The sequence below is a fragment of the Cervus canadensis genome, chromosome 4, assembly GCF_019320065.1.
Source record: "Cervus canadensis isolate Bull #8, Minnesota chromosome 4, ASM1932006v1, whole genome shotgun sequence".
Classification (NCBI taxonomy): Eukaryota; Metazoa; Chordata; class Mammalia; order Artiodactyla; family Cervidae; genus Cervus; species Cervus canadensis.
The window spans coordinates 85,385,440-85,412,623 of NC_057389.1; the positions used below are offsets into that span (position 1 = coordinate 85,385,440).

General features: G+C 38.4%; 1 protein-coding gene across 3 annotated transcripts in view; it reads left to right on the plus strand.

Moving 5' to 3' along the window:
- RAD50 (RAD50 double strand break repair protein) overlaps positions 1-27,184 on the plus strand; it is a 247,961-nt gene that overhangs the window by 158,891 nt on the left and 61,886 nt on the right. For all 3 annotated transcript variants that reach the window (XM_043466015.1, XM_043466014.1, XM_043466013.1), the window contains 3 exons: positions 17,755-17,906; positions 22,772-22,957; positions 23,292-23,496. In XM_043466015.1, the coding sequence (XP_043321950.1) occupies positions 17,839-17,906; positions 22,772-22,957; positions 23,292-23,496 (459 nt within the window). In that variant the 5' untranslated portion in view covers positions 17,755-17,838. The remainder of the gene's footprint in view (positions 1-17,754; positions 17,907-22,771; positions 22,958-23,291; positions 23,497-27,184) is intronic.

The following is a 27,184-nucleotide window of genomic DNA, read 5'->3' on the forward strand; positions in this document are numbered from 1 at the left end:
GGTTGGAGAAGATGCTTGACATAGTTTCAGTTTTCTTAAATTTACTGAGGTTTGATTTGTGACCCAAGATGTGGACTATCCTGGAGAATATCCCATGTGCATTTGAGAAGAAGGTGTATTCTTCTGCATTTGGTTAGAATGTCCTGAGGATATCAGTTAGATCCATCTGATCTAATGTATCATTTAATACTTGTTTCTCCTTATAATTTTCTGTTTTGATGATCTGTCCATTGGTGTGAGTGGGGTGTTAAAGTCTCCTACTATTATTGTGTTACTGTCCATTTCTCCTTTTATGTCTGTTAGTGTTTATCTTATGTATGGAGGTGCTCCTATGTTGGGTGCATAGATATTTACAATTGTTATGTCTTACTCTTGGATTGTTCCCTTGATCATTATATAGTGTCCTTCCTTATCTCTTGTAGTCTTTATTTTAAGGTCTATTTTGTCTGATACGAGAATTTCTACTCCAGCTTTCTTTTGCTTCCCATTTGCATGGAATATATTTTTCCATACTCTTACTTTCAGTCTATATGTGTCTTTAGGTCTGAAGTGGGTTTCTTGTGAAGTGAAGTGAAGTGAAGTTGTTCAGTAATATTCGACTCTTTGTGACCCCATGGACTATAGCCTACCAGGCTCCTCCACCATGGAATTTTCCTGGTAAGAGTACTGGAGTGGGTTGCCATTTTAGACAGCATATATATGCATCTTGTTTTTGTATCCATTCAGCCAGTCTGTCTTTTGGTTGGAGCATTTAATCTGTTTACATTTAAAGTAATTATTGATATATACTTTCCTCTTGCCATTTTCTTAATTGTTTGGGGTTGATTTTGTAGATCTATTTTTTAACTCTTGTATTTCTTGACTATATAAGTCTGTTTAACATTTGTTGGTGGTACTGAATTCTCTTAACTTCTGCTTGTCTGAAAAGCTTTTGATTTCTCCATCAGCTTTGAATGAGATCCTTGCCAGGTACAGTAATCTTGGTTGTAGATTTTCCCCTTTCAGTACTTTAAATATATCCTGCCATTCCCTTCTGGCCTGCAGAGTTTCTGCTGAAAGATCAGCTGCTAAGCATATGAGGTTTCCCTTGTATGTTACTTGTTGGCGTCTCCCTTGCTGTTTTTAATATTCTTTCTTTGTGTTTAGACTCTGTTAGTTTGATTAGTATGTGTCTTGGGGTGTTTCTCCTTGGGTTTATCCTATATGGGACTCTTTGTGCCTCTTGGACTTGATTGACTATTTCCTTTTCCATTTTGGGGAAATTTTCAACTATAATCTCTTCAAAAATTTTCTCATACCCTTTCTTCTCTTCTTCTGGGACCCCTATAATTCAAATATTGGTGCGTTTGATATTGTCCCAGAGGTCTCTGAGACTATCCTCAATGCTTTTCATTCTTTTTACTTTATTCTGCTCTTCAGAAGTTATTTCCAGCATTTTATCTTCCAGGCCACTGATTCATTCTTCTGCTTCAAATATTCTGGTATTGGTTCCTTCTAGAGTATTTTTAATTTCAGTAATTGTGTTGTCTGCATGTTTATTCTTTAATTCTTCTAGGTCTTTGTTAATTGATTCTTGCATTTTGCTTTCAAGGTTTTTGATCATCTTTACTATCATTATTCTGAATTCTTTTTCAGGTAGTTTGCCTATTTCCTCTTCATTTATTTGGACTTCCGTGTTTCTCGTTTGTTCCTTCATTTGTGTAGTATTTCTCTGCCTTTTCATTATTATTACTATTTTATTAACTTATTGTGTTTGAGGTCTCCTTTTCCCAGGCTTCAAGGTTGAATTCTTTCTTCCTTTTGGTTTCTGCCTTCCTAAGGTTGGTCCAGTGGTTTGTGTAAACTTCTTATAGAGTGAGATTTGTGCTGAGTGTTTGTTTGTTTGTTTTTCCTCTGATGGGGAAGGCTTAGTGAGGTGGTAATTCTGTCTGCTGATGATTGGGTTTGTATTTTGTTTTGCTTGTTGTTTAGAGAGGCATCCTGCACAGGGTGCTATTGGTGGTTGGATGATGCTGGGTCTTGCATTCCAGTGGTTTCCTTTATGTGAGTTCTCACTATTTGATACCCCCTAGGATTAGTTCTCTGGTAGTCTAGGGTCTTTGAATCAGTGTTCCCACTCCAAAGGCTCAGGGCTTGATCTCTGCCATGTACAGCAGCACCATCTTCACCCACAGCTGGTGCTTGCAACATCCACTCCTGCTCCTAGTGAGTCTGCAGTGAGTCTACAGGGCTTGCCTAGGTACACATTATTTTTAGTCACTCTAAAACATTCACAAATATTCTGAGCTGTAAAACAAGTGTAAATAAATTGCAAAGGATTGAAATCCTACAGAATGTATTCTCTGACCACACTAGAATTAAACTGTAAGTCAATAAGAAAAAATCTCCAGGTACTTGAAAATTAGACAGTACATTTCTCAATAACCCATGGGTCAAAAAAGGAATCATGAAAATAATTTGAAAAATACTTTAAATAAAATGAAAGCATACCATATAAATATTTGTGGACTGCAGGTAAATAATGGTTAAAAATTTATAGGGTAACATGTTTATATTAGAAAACAAAAATTGCCTACAATTAATGACCTGAGCTTTTATCTTAAGAAACTTGGAAAAGAAGAGCTAATTAAATTCAAAATAAGTAAAAGAGGGAAATTAAATAAAGATAAGAGCAAAATCAGTGATATAGAATACAGAGACAATAGAACCAGTGAAAGCAGAATGTGGTTCTTTTTTTTTTTTTAATCAATAAAATGAATAAACCTCTAAGCAAAGTGATAAATAAGACACAAATTACCAATATTAGGAATGAAAGAGACAACATCACTGTGAATCCTACAGACATTATATAGGTAATAAGGGAATATTGCTAGGAGGTTTATGCCAGTAAATTCAGCAACTTAGATGAAATGGACAAATTCTTTTAAGAACATAAACTACCAAAGTTTACTCAAAAAAAAAATACACCTAGTGAAGAAACTGAAAATCCTCACAACAAGAGCTTCAGGTTCTGATAATTTTACTGGTGAATTGTAAAAAACATTTTAGGAAGAAATAGTGTCAATTCCACACGAACTGTTTTCAGAAAAGAGGCAAAGGTAATATGTCCCAACTCATTTTATGAAGGTGGTATTACTGTGTTACCAAAAACTAGACAAAGGCATTATAAGAAAACTACAAATGAGTAACTCTCACAAATGCAGAGATCTATAATGAAATATTAGCAAGTCAAACTCAGCATTATATACATGAAGATAATACACTATGACAGAGGTCCAGAATTTAGTAGGAGGAGGAGGGCATCCACAAAATCCTTATTGGGAGTCAGAGCCCAAGAGAAGAATGTGTTAGTCCATAGTGATATTTTAAAAATGAAAAACAGGGTGGCATTTGCAGAGTGGGTGGGTGTAGGGCAGGGTGTGAAGGATAAATCCCTTCCTTATAGTAGAATCTTAACCAATAAATACAGGAAGAAAAATGGAATTAGAAAATTATTATTTGATAGCTATCACAGTAATAATTGATACAAGAAACATTAGTAGAGGTGCTAAAACTGGTGGAGGAAAAGCTTGATGAGATATGAGACATTTACACAGTCTCAATGTGTCTGTCTCCCAAATATTGACAGCAAAGTTAAAAAAAAATAATAATAATATGATGGGGAAGCCTGGCAGATACCACCTTTACCAGGAGATAGAAGGTAACATCCTCAGCAATGATACAAATTGAAATAGTGCCCATCTGGTAAGATGCAGTGTAAGGAATATATCATCATTTCTGTGATATTGCTATAGAAAAGTGAAGTCGCTCAGTCACGTCCGACTCTTTGCGACCCATGGACTGTAGCCCACCAGGCTCCTCAGTCCATGGAATTTTCCAGGCAGGAGTACTGGAGTGGGTTGTCATTTCCTTCTCCAGGGGATCTTTCTGACCCAGGGATCGAACCCAGGTCTCCCTCCTTGTGGGCATCTGAGCCACAGGGAAGCCCAATATTGCTGTAAAGATACATAATCTGATTCTAGTCCTGAAGAAATATTAGAAAAATATAAATTTGGGGAGACATTCTATAAAATAATGTTCAGTGATTTTTAAAATTACCAGTCATGAAAGTCAGGGAAAATCTGAGGAACTGTTTGAGATTGAAAGAAACTAAAGAGACATGACAACAATGTGTAATTCTGAATAATGCATAATATAATGTGTAATTCTGAACTGGATCCTGTTATTGTAAAGGACATATTGGAACAGTTGGCAAAATTGAATGGGAACTGAGGACCACATGGTAGTAATATATCATTCTCAATTTCCTGATTTTTACAGTAAAAAATGCCCTTGTTTTGTAGGAAATACTGGTGTTTGGATGTCAGATCAGCAATTCATTCTCGGGTGGTTTGAGTGGAAAAGTCCTGATGTATACTGTAATTGTTTTTCTGTAAGCTTGTGATTGTTTTTTAAAATATTAGAAACAAACATTTGGTGCTTAAAAAGATAAAATTCATTTTTTTGAAAAATAATGGAGGTAGATAATACAGTTCTGGTAAATTGAACTGTACTTTTCCTCATGCATGTATTTTTTTAATTTACTTAAAAATTTATTTATTTATGTGGTTCCACTGGGTCTTAGTTGTGGCATGTGGAATTTTTGTTGTTGTTGTTGCAACATGCACATTCTTAGTTGTGGCATGTGATCTAGTTCCCCAACCAGGGGATCAAACCTGAGCCCCCCTCTTTGGGAGTACAGAGTTTTAGCCAGTGGACCACTAGAGAAGTCCCTTAATTTACTTAAAAATTTTTTAATTTCATATTGAGGTATGGTTGATTTCCAATGTTGTGTTAGTTTCAGGTGTACGGCAAAATGATTCTCTTATACAATACATATGTCTTTTTTTCCTCCAGATTCTTTTCCTGGGTAGATTATTACAGAATAGTGAGTAGAGGCTCTTAGGATGTTACAGTAGGTCCTTGCTGATTGCCTATTTTCTATATGTGTGTGTGTTAGTTGTTCAGTCGTGTCCGACTCTTTGCGACCCCACGAACTGTAGGCTGCCAGGCTTCTCTGTCCATGGAATTCTCCAGGCAAGAATACTGGAGAGTGGATTGCCATTCCCTTCTCCAGAGGATCTTCCCGCCCCAGGGAACCCAGGGTTGAACCCTGGCCTGCTACGTTGCAGGCAGATTCTTTGCCGTTTGAGCTACAGGGGAGTCCTATATTTTACATATAGTAGTATGTTAATGTCAACCTCATAATTATCCCCCACCCCTAGCTTTCCTTGTTGGTAACTATAAGTTTGTTTTCGAAGTCTGTGAATCTTTCTGTTTTATAAATAAGATTATTTTAGATTTCATATATAAGTGATATCATATTTTTCTTTGTCTCACTTAGTATGATAATCTCTAGGTCCATCCATGTTGCTCCAAATGGCATTATTTCATTCCTTTTTTTTTAATGGCTGATTAATACTCCATTGTATATATTATCACACCTTCCTTATTAGTTCTTCTGTTGATGGACATTTAGGTTGCTTCCATGTCATGGCTATTATAGTGCTACAGTGAACACTGGGGTGCATGTATCCTTTTGAATCATGATTTTCTCTGGATATATGTCCAGGAATGGAATTGCTGTGAATGGGATTGCTGTATCATATGGTAGTTCTATTTTTAGTTTTTTAAGGATCTTCAGTACTGTTCTCCATAGTGGCTGTACTAATTTAAATTCCCACCAACAGTGTAGGAAGTTTCCCTTTTCTCTTCACCCTCTCCAGCATTTATTGGTTGTAGACTTTTTGATGATGTCCATTCTGACCAGTGTGAGGTAATACCTCCTTGTAGTTTTGATTTGCATTTCTCTAATAATTAGCAATGTTGAGCATCTTTCATGTGCCTATTGGCCATCTGTATGTCATTTTTTGATAAATGTCTGTTTAGGTCTTCTGCCCATTTTTTGTTTGGGTTGTTTTTTTCTGTTGTTGAGTTGTATGAATTGTTTGTGTATTTTGGAAATTAGCCCTTGATCACATTGTTTGCAGATATTTTCTCCCATTCTATAGGTTGTCTTTTCATTCTGTTTATGGTTTCTTTTGCTGTGCAAAAGCTTGTAAGTTTGATTAGGTCCCATTTGTTTATTTTTGCTTTTATTTCTATTGCCTTGGGAAACTGACCTAAGAAAACATTGATATGATTTATGTCAGAGAGTGTTTTTGCTAATGTTCTCTTCTAGAAGTCTTATGGTGTCGTGTCTTATACTTAAGTCTTTAAGCCATTTTGAGTTTATTTTTGTGTATAGTGAGAATGTGTGTTCTAAGTTCATTGATTTACATGTGGCTCTCCAAGTTTGCCCACACCACTTGCTGAAGAGGTTGTCTTTTTCTCGTAAATTCTTGTCTTGTCAATTAATCGACCATAGGTGTGTGGATTTTTCTGTGCTGTCTATTCCATTCCATTGATCCATGTCTGTTTTTGTGCCAATTCCACACTGTTTTGATTACTGTAGTTTTGTTAGTGTTGTCTGATATCTAGGAGGGTTATGCCTCCTGCTTGCTTCTTCAGGATTGCTTTGGCGATACTGAGTCTTTTATGGTTCCATATGAATTTTAGAATGGGCAGGAGGAGAAAGGGATGACAGAAGATGAGATGGCTGGATGGCATCACCGACTTGATGGACATGAGTTTTGAGTAAACTCTGGGAGTTGGTGATGGACAGGGAGGCCTGGTGTGCTGCAGTTAATGGGGTCGCAAAGAGTCGGACATGACTGAGCAACTGAACTGAACTGAATTCTAGTTCTGTGAAAAATGTCATGGGTAATTTGATAGGGATTGCCTTAAATCTGTACATTGCTTGGGGTAGTATGAACATTTTAATAATAATAATTCTTCCCGGCCAAGAGCTTGGGATAGCTTTCCATTTCTCTGCATCATCTTCAGTTTTCTTTTTTTCTTAATATATGTATATTTTATTGACGTATAGTTGACTTAATGTTTCAGATGCACAGTAAGGTGATTCAGTTATACATGTCAGGTGAGTGTATGCTGCTCGGTTCTGTCTCGTCACAACAAAGATTTGGAGTGATGGACATTAAAGCCCCCCTTGGCGTGTCACAGCTCTTGGGTCTTGGACAGACCGTGTTATAGCTCTCAGGTCTCGAACGGACCGTGTTTTAGCTCTTAGACAAATCAGTGTTACAGCTCTGTTTTATTTAGGTGATAGCAGGAAAATCCATCTTCGAGGCGTGTCGACCCAGAGACACGAAGAGAAGAGCACCCCAGAGCACGGGAGAGAGAGAGAGAAAGAGCACACGAGCGCATGCACGTGTGGGAGAGAAAGAGAGAGAGCCCTTTGACTCCTCTTTTTATATGTTTTTTTCCTTCCCCCTGGGCCTGCCCTATGCAAATTGGGCTTTGTCAGCAGTGCTGTTCTACCTGAAGTCCTCACTCCGGTCCTGGGACCTTCCTCTGACCTTCCTCTGTTCTATTTTCACAGGCTTTTCCCTTCCTTGTCTTTTAGCCACCGCCATTTTGGACTCCTTTTCCCTATTCTGACTACCTAACATACACAAATATTAGTTTTGAAATTATTTTCCATTATAGGTTATTAAAAGATGTTGACTATAGTTCCCTGTGCTATCCAGTAAACCCTTGTTGCTTGTTGCATATCTATTTTTTTAAATTGGAAATCTAGCATTCTATTTGTAAGTCAAGCATTTGTAAGTGGAATAAAAATATCATAAATGCTTTAGTTAGAGAAACATTCATAAGTTTTCTAAAATATATATAATGCATATTATTTATACATATATATACAAAAGCTTTTCTACTATGCTTGATAAAGTTTTGAGAAAGAACATTCCAAAAAACAGATGGAGAAATTGGAAAACAAACTAAATGAGATAGGAGCACTGAATATGTAATAGAAAAAGTGAAACTAGATAAAAGTAAAAGATCATCATATAGTCCAGTAGTGTTTAAATATGGTTGCTTATTAGAAATATTTCTGGACCTCTGGCCAAAAAACCCCCAATATCTGGGCATTTGTATTTTTCAAAAAATTTGAAGATAATTCTGATATGCATTAGGATTTTAAAAAGTGATTACAGATTTTTCTATTAAATAGTAGTTTTGGTGATACAGAATTCTATTATTTTTCTTTTGACCAATCAATCATGAGGCAGTGGTATTAAGGGAGTAATAGTTACATGATCACAATAGTAAAAGATATTCATCAGTTTTCACAATCAATAGCCAGACAAAAAGTAAAAGATAATTACAATGGCAAGCCATAATGGGAACATGATTAATCTAGCAATATAAAATAGTCACATACAATTTGAGAGGTCAAGCAGAGTGATGTGGTACGTGGAAGTGCACACATGCACATATTTTCATCTGCCCAGCCAGTCTGTCTTTTGGTTGGTGCATTTAATCCATTTACATTTAAGGTAATTATCAATATTATGATCCTTTTACCATTTTCTTAATTGTTTTAGGTTTAGCTTCTGTAGGTCTTTTCCTGCCTAGAGAAGCTCCTTTTAACTTTTGTTTGTCTGGAAAGATTATGATTTCTCCATCGAATCTGAATGAGAGTCTTGCTGGGTGGAGTATTCTTGGTTGTGGGTTCTTTCCTTTCATCACTTTAAATATATCATGCCATTCCCTTCTGCCTTGTAGAGTTTCAGTTGAGAGTCCCCTAATGGGAGTTCCCTTGTATGTTATTTGTGACTTTTTCCTTATTGCTTTTAATATTTTATTTTTGTCTTTAATTTTTGCCAGTTTGATTACTGTGTGCCTCGATGTGTTCTTCCTTGGGTCTATCCTGCCTGAGGCTTTGCTTCCAGGACTTGACTGACTATTCTTGATGTTTTCAGCTGTTCTCTCTTCAAATATTTTCTCAGGTCCTTTCTCTCTCTCTCCTGGGACCTCTGTAATGCAACTGTTGATGCGTTTAATGTTGTCCCATAGGTCTCTTAGGCTGACTTCATTTCTTTTCATTCTTTTTTTCTATATTCTTTTCTGTGGCAGTGATTTCCACCATTCTGTCCTCTAGGTCATTTATCTATTCTTCTGCCTCAGTTATTCTGCTGTTGATTCCTTCTAGTGTATTATTCATCTCTGTTTGTTCTTTAGTTCTTGTAAGTCATTGGTAAACATTTCTTGCATCTTCTCCATTGTTTTCCCAAGATCCTGGGTCATCTTTACTATCATGCTGAATTCTTTTTCTGGAGAGTTGCCTATCTCCACTTCATTCAATTGTTTATCTGGGATTTTACTCTGTCCCTTCCTCTGGGACATAACTTTCTGCTTTTTCATCCTGATGAAACTTTCTGTAATGTGGTTTTTGTTTTAGCTGCTGTGGGACTGTGCTTCTTCCTGCTGCTTCTGTCAGTTCTGTGATGGAGGAGGCTGAGAGGCTTGTTTAAGCTTCCTATGGGAGGGACTGGTGGTAGAAAAAACTGGGTCTTGCACTGGTGGGCAGGGCCTTGCTCAGTAAAGCTTTAATCCAGTTATCTGCGGATTGGTGGGGATGCACTCAAACCTCCCTCAGAGTTGTTTGGCCTGAGGCTACCCAGCCCTGGGGTCTGTGGGCTCTATGGTAGGGTTAATGATGGCCTCTAAGAGGGCTTATGCTCGAGGGGGACCTTCTCGGACTGCTGGTGCCAGTGCCCCCTTCCCTGTGGTGAGCCCTTGCCGACCCATGCCTCCATAGGAGACCCTCCAACACTAATAGGTAGTTTTGGTTCAGTCTCCTGTGGGGACACTGTGCTCTTTTCCTCTGGGTCTTGGTGGGCACGAGAGTTTGTGCTCTCCAAGACTGGAGTCTGTTTACCCTAGACTTGTAGGAGTCTAGTAATCAAATCCCACTGGCCTTCACAGTTAGATTTCCTGGGGATTCCCAGTCCCTTTGTCAGATCCCCAGGCTGTGAAGCCTGATGTGGAGTTCAGAACATTCGCAACAGTGGGAGAATTTCTTTGGTATTATTGTCCTTCAGTTTGTGGGTCACCACCCAGTAGTTACAGAATTTGATTTTACTGTGATTGTGACCCTCCTACTATCTTGCTGCAGCTTCTTCTTTGTCTTTGGACGTAGGGTATCTTTTTTTGGTGGGTTCCAGCGACCTCCTGTCAGTGGTTATTCAGCAGATAGTTACAGTTATGCTGCTCTCGCAGGAGATGAACACACGTCCTTCTACCCCACCATCCTGACTGGAACCTCAGTTTTCTTTACTAATGTTTTATAGTCCTCAGTGTGTACGTTTTTCACTTCTTTGATGAAGTTTATGTCTAAGTATTTTAGAGATTACAATTTTAAATAGTATTTTCTTTTCCAGTTTCTTCCTGATATTTCATTGTTGGTGTAAAGAAATGCAGCTGATTTCTGTCTGTTAATCTTGTATCTTGCTACCTTGCTGGATTCTTTTTTTAGTTCTAGAAGCTTTTGTGTGAGTCTTTAGGGTTTTCTGTGTTACTGCTATTGTTCAGTCATGTGCAACTCTTTGCAACCTCATGGAATGCAGCACGCCAGGCTCCCCTGGTCCATCACTATCCCTTGGAGTTTGTCCAGATTCATGTTCATTGAGTTGGTGATGCTATCTAACCATCTCATCCTCTGTCACCCCCTTCTCCTTTGGTCTTCAGTCTCTCCCAGTATCAGGGTCTTTTCCAATGAGTCGGCTCTTTGCATGAGGGGACCAAAATATTGGAACCTTAGCATCAGTCCCTCCAATGAATATTTTCTTCAGGATTTGATCTCCGTGCATTCTAAGGGAGTCTCAAGAGTCTTCTCCAGCCCCACAACTCGAAAACATCAGTTCTTCAGCACTCAGCCTTCTTTATGGTCCAACTCTCACATCCATACATGATTACTGGAAAAACCATAGCTTTGACTATATGGATCTTTGTCAGCAAAGTTATGTCTCTGCTTTTAATATGCTGTTTAGGTTTGTCATAGCTTTCCTCCCAAGGATCAATCATCTTTTAATTTCATGGGTGCAGTCAACATCCACAGTGATTTTGGAGCCCAAGAATAATAAGATCTGTCACTGCTTCCGCTTTTTCCCCTTCTGTTTGTCACGAAGTGATGGAACCAGATGCCGTGATCTTAGTTTTTTGAATGCTGAGTTTTAAGTCAGCTTTTTCACTCTCCTGTTTTACCCTCATCAAGAGGCTCTTTAGTTCTTCTTCGCTCTCTGCCGTTAGAGTGGTATTGTGTGTATCTGAGATTGTTGATATTTCTCCTGGCAGTCTTGATTCCAGCTTGTGATTCATCCAGCCCTGCAGATGATGTACTCTGCATATAAGTTAAATAAGCAAGGTGACAATATACAGCCTTGTACTCCTTTCCCAATTTTGAACCAGTTCGTTGTTCCATGTCTAGTTCTAACTGTTGCTTCTTGACCTGCATACAGGTTTCTCAGGAGACAGGTAAGGTGGTCTGGTATTCCCGTCTCTCTAGGAATTTTCCATAGTTTGTTGTGATCCACACAGTCAAAAGCTTTAGTGTAGTCAATGAAGTAGGTGTTTTTCTGGAATTCCCTTGCTTTCTCTGTGACCCAGTAAAGGTTGGCGATCTGATCTCTGGTTCCTCTGCCTTTTCTAAATCCACTTTGTATATCTGGAAGTTCTCAGTTGATGTACTGAAGAGTCCTAGCTTGAAGGATTTTGAGCATAACCTTTCCAGGATGGGAAAAGGTCAGTTTTTCATGCCAGTCCCAAAGAAGGGCAATGCCAAAGCGTTTTCTATATGTAATATCACATCATCTGCATACAATGGCAATTTTACCTCTTTCCTTCCAATTTGGATACCCTCCCCCCTACTTTTTTTTGCCTTACTGATAAGCCATGGCTAGGTTTTCCTCTACCGTAATAAATGAAAGAGATGAGAGTGAGCATCCTTGTCTCATTCCAGATGTTAGCAGGAAGACTTTCAGCTTTTCACCACTGAGTATTATATTAACTGTGGGTTTGTCACAAATAGCTTTTATTGTCTTGAGATGTGTTCCCTCTATATCCAGTTTGGTAAGACTTTTTATCATGAATGGATGTTGCTTTTTGTCAGATGTTTTTCTCTGCATCTATTGAGATGATCATGTGGTTTTTGTCTTTTCTTTTGTTTGTGTCTTCTATCACATTGATTGATTTGCTTTTGTTGAATCAACCTTATAAACTTAGGATGAATCCCACTTGATTGTGGTGTGTGATATTTTTTATGTGTTGTTGGATTCAGTTTGCTAATATTTTGTTGAGAACTTTTGCATCCATATTAACCAAAGATATTGGCCCGTAATTTTCTTTTTGATGGTGTCTTTGGTTTCTGTATCAGGGTTGAGAGCGCTTCCTGCTCTTCCATTTGTTGGAAGAGGATCAGTGTATGTTCTTTATATGTTTGCTAGAATTCTCCTGTGAAGCTGTCTGGTCCTGGACTCCTGTAGAGTGCTTTTTCGTTTTACAGATAATTTCATTTGTTTTTGGTTGTGCTGGGTCTTTGTTGCTGCCTGGGCTTTTCTCCAGTTGCAGCGAGTGGGGGCCGCTCTGTGGTTGCAGTGTGCAGCCTCCAGTAGTTGTGGCTCAGTAGTTGTGGTGCTCAGCCTTAGTTGCTCCTCAGTGGGTGGCGTCTTCCTGGACCAGGGATCGAACCCGTCTCCTTTATTGGCAGGCAGACTCTTTCCCTCTGAGCCACCAAGGAAGCCGTGTAGATCTTTTTAACTACAGATTCTGTTTTGCTACTAGTGATTGATCTATTTCTTCTTGATTCAATTTTGGTGGAGTATATGTGTCTAGAAACTTGTCCATTTCTTTTAGTTTGTCGAATTTGCTGCCGTGTAATTGTGCATAGTATTCCCTTACGTTTTTTTTTTATTTCTGCAGTATCAGTTGTTACATCTCCTTTGTCATTTCTTATTTTGTTGATTTGGATTCTCTATTCTTCCTGGTCAGGCTGGCCAGAGGTTTGTCAGTTTTGTCTATCCTTTCAAAGTACCAGGTCTTGATTTTATTGATTTTTTTTTTCTCATATTAAAAAAAAAATTGTATGGTACTTTTTCTTTCATATCTTTATTATTTCCTTCTTTTGACTGATTTTAGGTTTTCTTTTCCTTTTTTTTTTCTCCTGATTTCTTAAAAGTGGTAATTCAGGTTGGTTGGTTGAGATTTTTCTTGTTTTTGAGGAAGGAATGTATCACTGTGGACTTCCCTCTAAGAACTACTTTTGCTGCATTCCAGAGATTTTGCATGGTTGTGTTTTCATTGTCATTTGTCTCAAGGTATTGTAAAATTTCCTTTTTAATTTCGTCATTGACCCATTGGTTTTTTAGTAGCATGTTGTTTAATCTCCAGTAATTGTTTTTTTCTCATTTCTTTTTCTGTGGTTAATTTCTAGTCTCATGCTGTTTTGGTCAGAAAAGATGCTTGAGATGATTTCTGTACTCTTAAATTTGTTGAGGCTTGTTTTTTGTCATAGTATGTGATCAGTCCTAGAGAATGTTCAGTGTGCACCTGAAAGGAATGTGTATTCTGGGATTTTTTTGGATGTAATGTCCTGAAAATATCAGTTATGTCTGTTTTATTGTATCATTTAGGATTTTTCTTTCTTTACTGATTCTCTGTCTAGAAGATCTGTCCATTGATGTGAGTGTGGTGTTATAGTCTCTTATTAGTGTATTCCTGTCAGTTTCTTCCTGTACGTGTGTTAGTATTTATTTTACATATTTGGATGCTTGTATCTTAGGTGCATATATGTTGTGTAAAATCCTTTTCTTGTATTGATCCTTTTGTCATTGTATAGTATCTTTCTTTATCTTCTTTCTGGCCCTTTTTTAAAAGGAATTGAATCATATGCACTTATTTCTTTTTGGATGTGCTGGGTCTTCATTGCTGTGTGTGGGCTTTCTCCATTTAAGGTGGGCAGCGGTTACTCTCCGGCTGGGTGTACTGCCTTCTCACTCAGTGGTTTCTCTTGTTGGAGAGCCTCGGCTCTAGAGCTACAGACTCGGTAGCTGTAGTGCACATAGGCTTAACTGCCTTGCAGCATGTGTGGTCTTCCCATTCCAGGGATTGAACCCCTGTCCTCTACATTGGCATGTGAGTTTTTAACCTGTGGACTACAAGGGAAATCCTGTGGCCTTTGTTTTAAATTCTATTTTGTCTGATACAAATATTGTAATTGCTTTTTTGTCATTTTGTATTTGCTTTTTTGTCGTTTCTGTTAGCATGAAATATCTTTTTCCAGCCTCTCACTTTGAATCGATGTGTGTCCTTTGTCCTGAAGTGGTTATCTTTAGGTATATTGTAGGCTCTTGTTAATCCAGTCTGCCACTCTGTCTTTTAATTAGAACATTTAGTGCATTGACACTTAAGGTAGTTATTGATAGATATGTATTTATTGCCATTTTAAACCTCATTTTCCTCTTTATTTTATATTTCTTCTTTTTTCCTTTCTTTTTGTTTTTCCTGTTGAGTTTTGATGTTGTTGTTGTTGTTTTTGTATTATGTTCATTTTTGTTTTTCTGAATCTATTTTATGTTTTTGATTTGTGGATACCCTGTTTTTCAAGTGTGTCAACCCCTTCCTTATGTATTTCTCTTAGACTGGTAGTCATATAGGCTGAAAGACATTCTAGGAAGAAAACTACATTTTCTTACTTTCCCCCTCCACATGTTATGATTTTGATGTCCTGTTCTATATCTTCATGTTCATCCTTTTGTTCTTCATTGTGTTATCATCAGTTTAATAGAAGTTTTTGAAATTTTTTCATATGTGTAATGGTTTATTTAAGTGATTTACTTTCCAATTTTGATTTTCTCTTATAGATTCTTCTTTTCTTTAGAGATTTAGAGAAGATCTTTCAATATTTCCTTTAAGATAAGTTTAGTAGTGCTGTATTCTTTTAGTTTATGCGTGTCTGAGAAATTCTTTATCTTTTCTTCTATTCTAAATGATAATCTTGCTGGGTAGAGTATTCTAGGTTGTAAATTTTTCCCTTTCAAGACTTTGACTATATCTTGCCACTCCCTTCTGGCCTGTAATGTTTTTGTACAGGTGATAAACGTTATGAGGGTTCCTTATAATTAAATCTTTGTTTTTTTCTTTCTGCCTTAAGAATTTTCTCTTTAACTTTTGCCATTTTTATATAATATGTCTTGGTGTAGATCTGTTTGGGTTTATCTTATTTGCGACCTCCTGTGCTTCCTGTTAGGGCTTCCCAGATGGCTCAGTGGGTCCACCTGCAATGCAAGAGTCAGAGATGTGAGTTCAGTCTCTGGGTTGGGAAGATCCCCTGGAGGAGAGCATGACAACCCACTCCAGTATTCTTGCGTTGAGAATCCCATGGACAGAGCAGGATATCTGTTTCCTTTTATAGGTTTGGGAAGTTTTCAGCCATGATTACTTCAGATAATTTTAGACCCCCTTCTGGTAGCCATCTTATTGGTGGATTTGCATGCCTTATACTATCCCATAGGTCTCTTATATTGCTTTCATTTTTTTCATTTGGCTTTCTATCTGCTGTCCTGATTGAGTGATTTCCATTATTTTATCTTCCAGGTCACTTATTCATTATTCTGCATTGTTTATTCTGCTGTTCATTGGTTTTAGCTCAGCTTTCATCTCTGCAAATGAATTTTCTAGTCGTTCTTGGTTCTTTGTAGTCCTTTGTTTCTTTTTACAGTAGTCTGTATTTCTGTTGATAGCCTTTCTTATTCCTTCAGTATTTTCATTACCTCCTTTTTGAAGTAGATGTTTATTAAAAGAGGTCTGTTTCATTGTTCTTTCAGGGGATTTCTCTTGGTCTTTTAATTGAGAATGGTTCTTCTGCTTTTTCATTTTACTTATACTTTTCTTATTCTGAGTTTAGGAAAAACTAGTTATATACTGTGGCCTTGGAGGGCTGTTTATATGTAGGGTTGTCCCTTTGTAGCTTGTATAGGATTAATACATTTGGTATGAAGGCACTTTCTCATATTGATGCCTAGAGCCTCTTTCTTCAGTGTGTACTGGTTTTTATCCCCTTGATGGGAGTGTACAGATGCAGAGGCTTATTGCCCAGTCCTGAGGTTCGCAGTGGTGACCCAGGGGCACCCCTGGGGCATGCAGTGGGAACGGAGGTGGCTCGTGACTATTCCTGAGTCTGCAGCAGGGGGTTGTGACTGCTCCTGGGTTCTGGGAGGGAGGTGGAGAGGGCTTGCAGCCATTCTTGGTGTCTGGAATGGAAGTGGTGGGGGCTGAAGAGCACTAGAAGCCCATGCTGCAGGCAGTGTCTTGTCCGCTACTAGTACGCACACTGGGGAAAGGGCTGCTATCCGGGTCCTGCCCCTCTTCTCTTTGCACCCCCTAAACAATGGCAGCTAGCCTCTAAGGTCGCCCAGGCTTCCTTTGAGTTGAGCTCAGACTGGATTCTAGCCCCACGCTCCAGGCTGTTTCCGCAGGGCCAACCACAGTTCTCTTTGGTTCTGATCTCTGAAGCCCGACTGTCAACACTCAGCCCCTGTCCGCACCAACAGAAGAGCATCTCATGCTAGGGAGTGCAGGTTGGCAGCACTGACCATCTGTGCAGTTGTCCCTCTGGCCTGACTATGCAAACCAGCTGCACATTCTTCTCTGAGACTCAGAAACTCCCCTTATGTCCTGGCCAATCTCCCTGCCAGTGAGGGAGGTCCACAGGGTGCAGGAACCTTTCCCCTCATGGCTCCCTTCCACAGGTGCAGGCCCCATCCTGATTCCTTTCTCTATTTCTTTTTGTTCTTTTTTCCTACCTGGTTATGTGGAGATTTTCTTAACCTTTCAGAAGTCTGAGGTCTTCTGCCAGCTTTACAATAGATACTCTGTGAGAATCATTCTACATGTATATTTATTTTTGATATGTTTGTGGGAGAAGGTAAACTTCAAGTCCTACTACACTTCCATCCTGATAGCTCCCCTGTATGTCTTTTTTGGAGAAATGTCTAGTTAGATTTTCTGTCCATTTTCTGATTGGGTTGTTTGTTGATAGTGAGCTGCATGAGCTGTTTGTGTATTTTGGAGGTTAATCCCTTGTCAGTCGCATTATTTGCAAATATTTTCTCCCATTCTGTGGGATGAATTTTCCTTTTTTTTTATGGTTTCCTTTGCTCTGCAAAAGCTTTGAAGTTTAATTAGGTTCCATTTGTTTTTGTTTCGATTAGTCTAGGAGGTGGCCTTAAAAAGATACTGCTGCGATTTATGTCAAAGATTGTTCTGCAACAGTTTTCCTCAAAAAGCATTATAGTATCCCATCATACAGTTAGGTCTTTGATCCATTTTGAGTTCATTTTTGTGTATGGTATTAGAGAATGTTCTAATCTCATTGTTTTACATGTCACACACCAGTTTTCCCAGTACCACTTATTAAAGAGACTGTCTTTTCTCTGTCATATCTTCTTGCCTCCATTGTTGTAGATCAATTGACCATTGGTACGTGGGTTTATTTCTGATCTTTCTAGCCTGTTCCATTCATTGATCTGGAAGTTTCTCTTTGTGTCATTATGTACTGTTTTGATTACTGTAGCTTTAGAGTATAGTCTGAAGTCAGGGAGCCTTATTCCTCCAGCTCTGTTTTTCTTTCTCAATATTCTTTGGTTATTTGTGGCCCTGCTATATTTTGAATAGCATGTAATAATCTCATTCATTTTGTTGTTTGTTTTGTTTTTTTTTTCATTTTTGATAAGTAAAATTGCTTGAATATTTTCTTTTCAGAAGTAATACTCTGATTCTTATTAAGGTAGCATGATTTTCCTCATTTTACCTTCAAAGGTTGCTCAAGAAACAGATGTTAGAGCCCAGATTCGTCTACAGTTTCGTGATGTCAATGGAGAACTTGTGGCTGTGCAGAGATCTATGCTTTGTACTCAGAAAAGCAAAAAGACAGAATTTAAAACCTTGGAAGGAGTCATTACTAGAACAAAGTAGGTGTTTATTTTATATTTGAATGTCTGATCCTTTTTGTCTTTCGGTCTACAAATCTGTATGTTTTTCTTCTACATTTTAAGTGTATTTTAAGGGAACTTATTTATTGTTTTGCTTTTTAAAACATAACTATGCTTACAGAAATACACTCATATGGGTTAATAGAATACACAATTTGGACCAAAAGCCTGGTACAAGGTTTGTTTGGGGGGGGGTGGGGACCAAAGGGTTTGCAGTCTGGTTTTTTAATCTATTAAAAATGGAACTTATTAATTTTTTAATGGACTTTACCTTTAAACCTGTTTTAGTTTCGTAGCACAGCTGAGCAGAAAATAGAATTTCATCTATCTCTATACCTGCACAGCCTTATCCACTATCACCATTTGATTTTTTATTTGATACTATTTATCAGTTAAACAGAGTGATCCCGTTAAAGATTTAGTAACAATGGTCCATCCCTTTGAGTCATCTGTGGACAGTTGCTGAAGTGAAGGTGATAGTCACTCAGATGTAGACTGAATGAGTGAAAGGTGCTAGCAACCATGTCTGCAGGGGCAGGCAAGGGGGCAGACAGGTAGGAGAGCACATTGTCCCTTTCAGCTGCTGTCGTTCTGGTAAGGGCAGGTGTCATCTTGTAATGGGTTTGGATGTTGGCATTAGGCTGCCCTGAGTTCAAAGCTTTATCCTTATTGAGCAAATTATTTATCATCTTATCCCTTTCATTTATTGATTTGTTAAACTAATTAAATAATCTGTTAACCAATAATGTGTAACACCTTATATGTGCTAGAGACAGTGGCTTTTAAACACACTCAGGTCTCGCCTGCAATCTCAGGTTTCATTTCACTTCAGTTACAAATCTGTCTTCATCTTCCCCTTTATGGTCAGTTTTTTCAGAAGAGTTATTGATACTTACTATCTCCATTTCTTCACTTCCTCCTGACGCCTTCTCTTGCCCCATTCGTATATTGAAACAGCAGAAGATATTAAGAAGAGGTGGCAAGAATACACAGAAGAACTGTACAAAAACTGTACAAAAAAGATCTTCATGACCCAGATAATCACAATGGTGTAATCACTCACCTAGAGCCAGACATCCTGGAATGTGACGTCAAGTGGGCCTTAGAAAGCATTACTACGAACAAAGCTAGTGGATGTGATAGAATTCCAGTTGAGCTATTCCGAATCCTAAAAGATAATGCTGTGAAAGTGCTGCACTCCATATGCCAGCAAATTTGGAAAACTCAGCAGTGAACACAGGACTGGAAAAGGTTTTCATTCCAATCCCTAAGAAAGGCAATCCCAAAGAATGCTCAAACTATCGCACAATTGCACTCATCTCACACGCTAGTAAAGTAATGCTCAAAATTCTCCAAGCCAGGCTTCAGCAATACGTGAATCAAGAACTTCCAGATGTTCGAGCTGGTTTTAGAAAAGGCAGAGGAACCAGAGATCAAATTGCCAATATCCGCTGGATCATCGAAAAAGCAAGAGTTCCAGAAAAACATCTATTTCTGCTTTACTGACTACGCCAAAGCCTTCGACTGTGTGGATCACAATAAACTGTGGAAAATTCTGAAGGAGATGGGAATATCAGACCACCTGACCTGCTTCTTGAGAAACCGGTATGCAGGTTAGGAAGCAACAGTTAGAACTGGACATGGAACAACAGGGTGGTTCCAAATAGGAAAAGGAGTACGTCAAGGATGTATATTGTCACCCTGCTTATTTAACTTATATGCAGAGTACATCATGAGAAACGCTGGGCTGGAGGAAGCACAAGCTGGAATTAAGACTGCTGGGAGAAATATCAATAGCCTCAGATATGCAGATGACACCACCCTTATGGCAGAAAGTGAAGAGGAACTAAAAAGCCTCTTGATGAAAGTGAAAGTGGAGAGTAAAAAAGTTGGCTTAAAGCTCAACATTCAGAAAACTAAGATCATGGCATCTGGTCCCATCACCTCATGGGAAATAGATGGGGAGACAGTGGAAACAGTGTCAGACTTTATTTTTGGGGGCTCCAAAATCACTGCAGATGGTGACTGCAGCCATGAAATTAAAAGACACTTACTCCTTGGAAGGAAAGTTATGACCAACCCAGATAGCATATTAAAAAGCAGAGACATCACTTTGCCAACAAAGGTCCGTCTGGTCAAGGCTATGGTTTTTCCAGTTGTCATGTATGGATGTGAGAGTTGGACTGTGAAGAAAGCTGAGCGCCGAGAAATTGATGCTTTTGAACTGTGGTGTTGGGAGAAGACTCTTGAGAGTCCTTGGGACTGCAAGGAGATCCAACCAGTCCATCCTAAAGGAGATCAGTCCTGGGTGTTCATTGGAAGGACTGATGCTGAAGCTGAAACTCCAATACTTTGGCCACCTCATGCGAAGAATTGACTCATTGGAAAAGACCCTGATACTGGGAGGGATTGGGGGCAGAGGAGAAGGGGATGACAGAGGGTGAGATGGCTGGATGGCATCACCGACTCGGTGGGCATGAGTTTGAGTAAACTCTGGGAGTTGGTGATGGACAGGGAGGCCTGGCGTGCTGCGATTCATGGGGTTGCGAAGAGTCGGACACGACTGAGTGACTGAACTGACCTGAACTGACAACTGTCACAACCTCTGTATTAATTAGAATAATGCTATTGGTTTACCAAATAGACCTTGCAGTGAGTCTCTGTTTTTTTTAATTTGTAAAATATGGCTTCATTATCACTGTAGATATCTTAGAAAGATGTTAAGGGTTGAAGTAAAGGACAAAAAATGCTTAATGTGTAATTGAGACTCATGTATTAGTTTTCTGTGATTGCTACAACAAATCACAAACTTAGTGGCTTAAAGCAGTGCAAACTTATTTTATAGTTCTGTAGTTTAGAAGTCCAAATTGGATCTCACTGGCTTAAAATCAAAGTATTGGCAAGGCTTTGTTCCTTTCTGGAAGCCCTAGGGAACATCTGTTTCTTTTCCACTTTCATCTTTCAGGGGCCACCCACATTCCTTGTATCATGAAAGTCTCCAACAGTGAGCAGAGTTATCACATCATCCTTATTTCCTCTTCTGCCTCACTCTCCCACATTTAATCCCCTGTGATTACCTTGGCCCCACCCAGATAATCTCTCTATTTAAAGTGAGATGGTACAGTGAAATGCTACTAAGCAGTTAAAAAAAAAAAAAAAAAATGATCTGTTGATACAGCAGCATGGATAAATCTCAAAGAAGTCAAACAAAATAGAATACATACTTACTCCATTTATATAAATGGAGTTTTATAAGAGTTTTATATAAAACTCCTGAAAATATAAATCTGTAGTGATTAAAAAGGTCAGTCATTGGCTGAGAGTAGGGGTTGGGGTAGAGGAAGGTCAAAATTATAAGGGACATGATGAATATGTTGAAGATGATAAATATGTTCATTTTTACTGTGGCAGTGGTGTCATGATTATATGCATATTTCAAAAGTAAAAGCCATTGTACAGTTTTAATATGTGAAGTTTATTATATGTAATTTGAAAATATTTTAAAATGTTGAAAATTGTAATAAAATACTCTTAACATCAGTTTCCAAAAATAAAGTCAGATGAGGAACAGTCAGTCCACTTAGCCATGTAAACTAACGCATTTACAAATTCCAAGAATTAGAATATAACTATCCTGGAGGGTCGTTGTTCTGTGTACAGCTCAGTAAATGGTAGCTGTTAATCACTTCTTGAAAAGTTTTTTCTAGAGTTCCATTTCATAACACAATATTGTTGCCTCTTTCTCTCCCTCACTCACATCCTACCCAGTCAATTGTTTGGAGTTCCATAGGCTCTGTCTTAGATCCTCTCCTGTTTTTGCTCTACATTCTCATTCTTTTTCATTTGTATTTGTACATATTCATATGTATTTGTAGGTGACTCATACATGAATGTCTCTAGACCAGACCTGTTTCCAGACCCATGTACCGAGCTGTCTCTCTCATTTTCTACCAGTTCTTCCAAAGAAACCTCAGTTTCAACATATTCAAAAACAAGCTTATGATCCTTTCCCCCTTGGCTCCCCGTTAGAAAGCCTCCTGCAACGTCCTGATCTGTCCTCCTACAAAACATTTTTAGTACATTCAGCGTAACATTTTCAGAATACATACAAAAATGACAGTAAAGACAGACATTATCTCTACTGACTGGATACAAGACAGAAGATTTGAAAGAAAATGGTCAGTTTCCCCTTCTGAAGAAAGGTACTGAGAAATCACTTGGAATCCAAGGCTAGGGATGCTCCTGGCCCCGGGTGTAATGAAATAGGGAACTTATTTAAAAGGCCCTGAGGCAATTCTGTTTTGATTGTTTTGTCATTATGACCCTAGAACTTAGGTCTGTCGATTAAGAATCTTCCTTGGATTTACTTGGATGGGGCATCACTAAGGTTTGCCTTTACACTCCTTTTATTGTATCTTTTGCTAAACAGTCCCTTATCTAGTCAGCACAGTATCAATGTTTTTTTAAGTACCTTTGCCTGTCTGCTGTGTATCATCATGCTTTAATCTTTTGAGTCTCTTATTTTCCTTATTTTAAAATTTTGAGGATGGAAGATAGTTTATTTTCCTTTATGTATTGCCTATAAATGTTTTCCAGCTAAGTAACAAAACAACTCTAGCACCTGTTCCCTACCACCCTGTTTTACATACTTTTTCATTTCACTTTTACATACTGAAACATTTGAGAGTCGTACTTTTTAGTATTAGAAGGCCATCCACTAGGGATGGATGAGGGGGGTTTTTTTTGGCTTTTTTGTAAGTACGGGCACAAAGAATTAATTAAGTAACAGACTAGATACAATTGGATGCCATTTTCCATAAATTCTTGATTTTCTTTTTCTGCAGGCATGGTGAAAAAGTCAGTCTCAGCTCCAAGTGTGCAGAAATTGACCGAGAGATGATAAGTTCTCTTGGGGTTTCCAAATCTGTGCTAAATAATGTCATTTTCTGTCACCAAGAAGAGTCTAATTGGCCTTTAAGTGAAGGAAAGGCTTTGAAGCAAAAATTTGATGAGATTTTTTCAGCAACAAGGTTTGTAACCTGTAATTAGATTTTGTAGTCCATTAAGTTATTGAGCCAGAATTGTAATTTGGATGCTTCTTTTTCTCAACAGAAAGTTAGCAGTTATATCACTTATCCAGTGGAAACCAATGGGCATATTTCCTTTCAATTTTCTTTCTTTGCATCTTTATTCACTTGGTTGACAGAATACATGTAACATTTGTACTTACTATTATGTCATAAGCATTTTCTGAGTTACTAAAAACTTTGTAAATGTTATCTTAATGACTGCATAATATCCATTGTTTGAATATACTATAGTATGCTTACCAAGAAATTTCATCTTTATTTAACTTCTTCAAAGGTACATAAAAGCCTTGGAAACACTTCGGCAGGTACGGCAGACACAAGGTCAGAAAGTAAAAGAATGTCAAACTGAACTAAAATACCTGAAGCAAAACAAAGAAAAAGCTTGTGAGATTCGTGATCAGATTACTAGTAAGGAAGCCCAGTTAACATCCTCGAGGGAAATTGTCAAATCCTATGAGAATGAACTTGATCCATTGAAGGTAATTTGATCTCTTGTATGCTGAGGAGAAGGTCATCATTTATCTATCTCTTACCCTAAAAGTACTTATTTTTCTGTGAATGGTGTGTATATTTCTAGAAAAAAATGATCAGAGACTATATATTATGGTTATGTCTTGAAAGTGAAGGTGAAGTTGCTCAGTCGTGTCGACTCTTTGCAAGACCATGGACTGTAGCCTATCAGGCTTCTCCATCCATGGGATTTTCCAGGCAAGAGTACTGGAGTGGGTTGCCATTTCCTTCTCCAGCTGATCTTCCTGACCCAGGGATCAAACCCGGGTCTCCTGCATTGCAGGCAGATGCTTTACCCTCTGAGCCACCAGGGAAGCATGGTTATGTCTTAGGTCTGTGTTAAAATAGTCTTAAAGTTGCCTGAAGATCTTGCATTTGAGAGTAAACAAATCTGTAGTATCATATTAAGTGAGTCATGTCACTAGTTTTTAACAGTGTAATGACTCAACCTTAAAGTTCTGTATTCTTAAGAAGATTATTTTTTTAATCATTTATTTATTGTTGCACTGAGTCTTTGTTGCTGCATGCAGGCTCTCTCTAGTTGCTGTGAGCAAGGGCTACTTTTGATTGCAGTGCACAGGCTTATTGCGGTCGCTTCTCTTGTTGCAGAGCACAGGCTATATGTAGGTGCATGGGCTTCAGTAGTTGTGGCTGTGGGCTTTCAGGCCCTGGAGCACAGGCTCTGTAGTTGTGGTGTGTGGAATTAGTTGCTCTGTGGCATGTGGGATCTTCCTGGACCAGAGATTGAACATGTCCCCTGCATTGGCAGGTGAATTCCCAATCACTCTACCACCAAGGAAGTCCGGAAGAGATTATTTTTTAATTAGCAGGTCTGTCTTTGCAATTTTTATAATTTGTAGGATGTTCTTGACATTGTACAAAATTTGAAATTGATGTATAGCATGTTGATATATTTACAAATGAGTTAGATTTCTAAATTCTGTGATTTGTAAGCAAGACTTTAACAGAATCCCATTCATTCATTTCACAAGCATGCATTAAGTGTTTCCAGTATATACTATGTTTGGAGCTACAGGTGCAAAGAGAACGACAGTAGTGTCCTTTCCATTTAAGGTATTACTGGTCTAAAAAAACATTTTTTAAAATGGCTTTTTAAAGTAGCAGATAGAGGAGAGTTTAAATTTTTTTTTTTTTAATTACTGATTTGGTTTTTTAAAACTCTTATAAAAACTGGTATAGATATTTGAATTGTAATCTGAAAATAGCTTGGTTTTCTGTCCCAGTGCCTGTTGACATGAATGCACCCTTTAGTGAGGACTTACTGTTTTGTGCATAGCACTGTGCTGGGTACTCTTGAGGATTGTTGTTGTTGATCAGTCGCTAAGTCATGTCCATCTCTTTTCGACCCCATAAATTGCAGCATGCCAGGCTTCTCTGTCCATCACTATCTCCCTGAGTTTGCTCAAGCTCATGTCCATTGAGTTAGTGATGCCATGCAGCCATCTCATCCTCTGTCACCCCCTTCTTCTCTTGTCCTCATCTTTCCCAGCATCAGGATCTTTTCCCATGAGTCAGATCTTCTCATCAGGTGGCCAAAGTATTGGAGTTTCAGTTTCAGCATCAGTCCTTCCAATGAATATTCAGGGTTGATTTCCTTTAGGATTGAGTGATTTAATCTCCTTGCTGTTCAAAGGACTCCTAAGAGTCTTCTCCAGCACCACAGTTTGAAAGCATCCGTTCTTCGGTGCTCAGCCTTCTTTATAGACCAACTCTCACATTTATACATGACTGCTGGAAAAACCATAGCTTTGATTATACAGACCTTTCTTGGCAAAGTAATGTCTCTGCTTTGAAACACTGTCTAGGTTTGACATAGCTATTCTTCCAAGGAGCAAGTGTCTTTTAATTTCGTGGCTGCAGTCACCATCCGCATTGATTTTGGAGTCCTGTTCTCTTGAAGATAGGGAAGTCAAAGACTTAGACTTTGTTTTTAATGATCTAATAGTCTAGTTGGAGAAATATAGAATATATTTTGAAAGATAGTTAGGATTACAAAGAAGTAAAATGAAGAGCTGTAGCAATGTGAATGGTATAGTTTAAACATAGGTTCTTTAAGAGCTTGAAGATGGTGATTGTGGCACAATTAAGAAACAAGAAAATAGATAAATTGGACTTCATCAAAACAAAAAACTTTTATTTAGCAAACTATACCATCAAGAATGCAAGAAGACCACACACAGAATGGGAGAAAATATTTGCAAGTTACATATGTGACAAGGAACTTTTATCTGGAGTGTAGAAAGAATCCTTGTTGTTGTTGTCTAGTCATTAGGTTTTGTCCAACTCTTTTGCAACCCTTTGGGACTATAGCCCACCAAGCTCCTCTGTCCATGATATTTCCTAGGCAAGAATCCTGGAGTGAGTTGTCATTTCCTTTTCCAAAGGATCTTCCTGATCCAGGGATCAAACCCACACCTCCTACATTGGTAGGCAGACTTCACTGAGCCGCTAGGGAAGCCCCAGTCAAGATAATACTAATGCTGCCACAGCACAGGGAAAATACTGATGGAAGCCGACAGGTTTCTGAGAAGTAGAGACTCCTCTGTTACAGTAACAGAGGTATTCCTGTTTATTGCCATTGAGAATTAATCCACTTTGCTTTGTTAGACTGCTCAATATATTTTCTGAATACAGTTTTTTCCCCACAATTGATATGAATGATCACATTCATGAAGGACTTTCTGTATGCCCTGTCACTGATCAGAATGCTTTAAAACACATTATACAAGCCCCGTGGTAACCCTGTGAAGTTTTTCAGACAAGAAAACTGAGGCACAGGTATTCATGTTGGAAGTAAGGGGTAAACCTAGGATTTAATTCCAGACCTCTCTGATTCCTAAACCCATACTTTTCTTCTTTGGTCAAATTTATCAAAATATAATTTACTTTTAATAAAATCCACACTTTTGAAATGACTATGATGAGTTTGGACAAACGCACACAGTAGTATTACTACTGCGGGTACAGTCAATATATGGGAACTTTCCATCACCTCCAAAAGTTCTTTCAAGTCTGTTTGTAGTCAGTCTGCTACCTCCACTCCCAGCCTTTGGTGGTCACTCATTTGTTTTGTGTTTTGCCTTTTCCAGAATGCCGCATCAGTGGAATCATGCATTATGTAGCCTTTGTGTCTGTTAGCGTAACAACTTTAAAATCTACCTATGTTGTCGCATGTTTGAGTAGCTCATTCCTTTTTATTGCTGAGGATATTCCAGCGTCAGGATATATTGCAGTTTGTTCATCTGTTCTTTTGTTGATGGACATTAGGTTGTTAACAGCTTTTAGCTATTACAAATAAAACTACTATAAACTTCTGTGTAGAGGTCTTTATTTGGAGATATGTTTTCATTTCTCTTGGGTAACTCCCTCAGTGTGAGTTGTTAGGTTATATATTAAGTGTGTGTTTTACCTTAGTTGCCGAACTACTTTTCAGAGGTCACTCTGTAGTCCCCAGTGATGTTTAAGAGTGTAGTTGTGCTTCATCCTCATCAGCGCTTAGTGTTACTGGTTTTCATTTCAGCCATTAACATAAACGTGTGGCTGCTGCTGCCGTTGCTGCTCGTCGCTTAGTCCTGCCCGACTTCCTGCGGCCCCGCGGACCACAGGGCGACAGGCCTCCCCGTCCTTCACCATCCC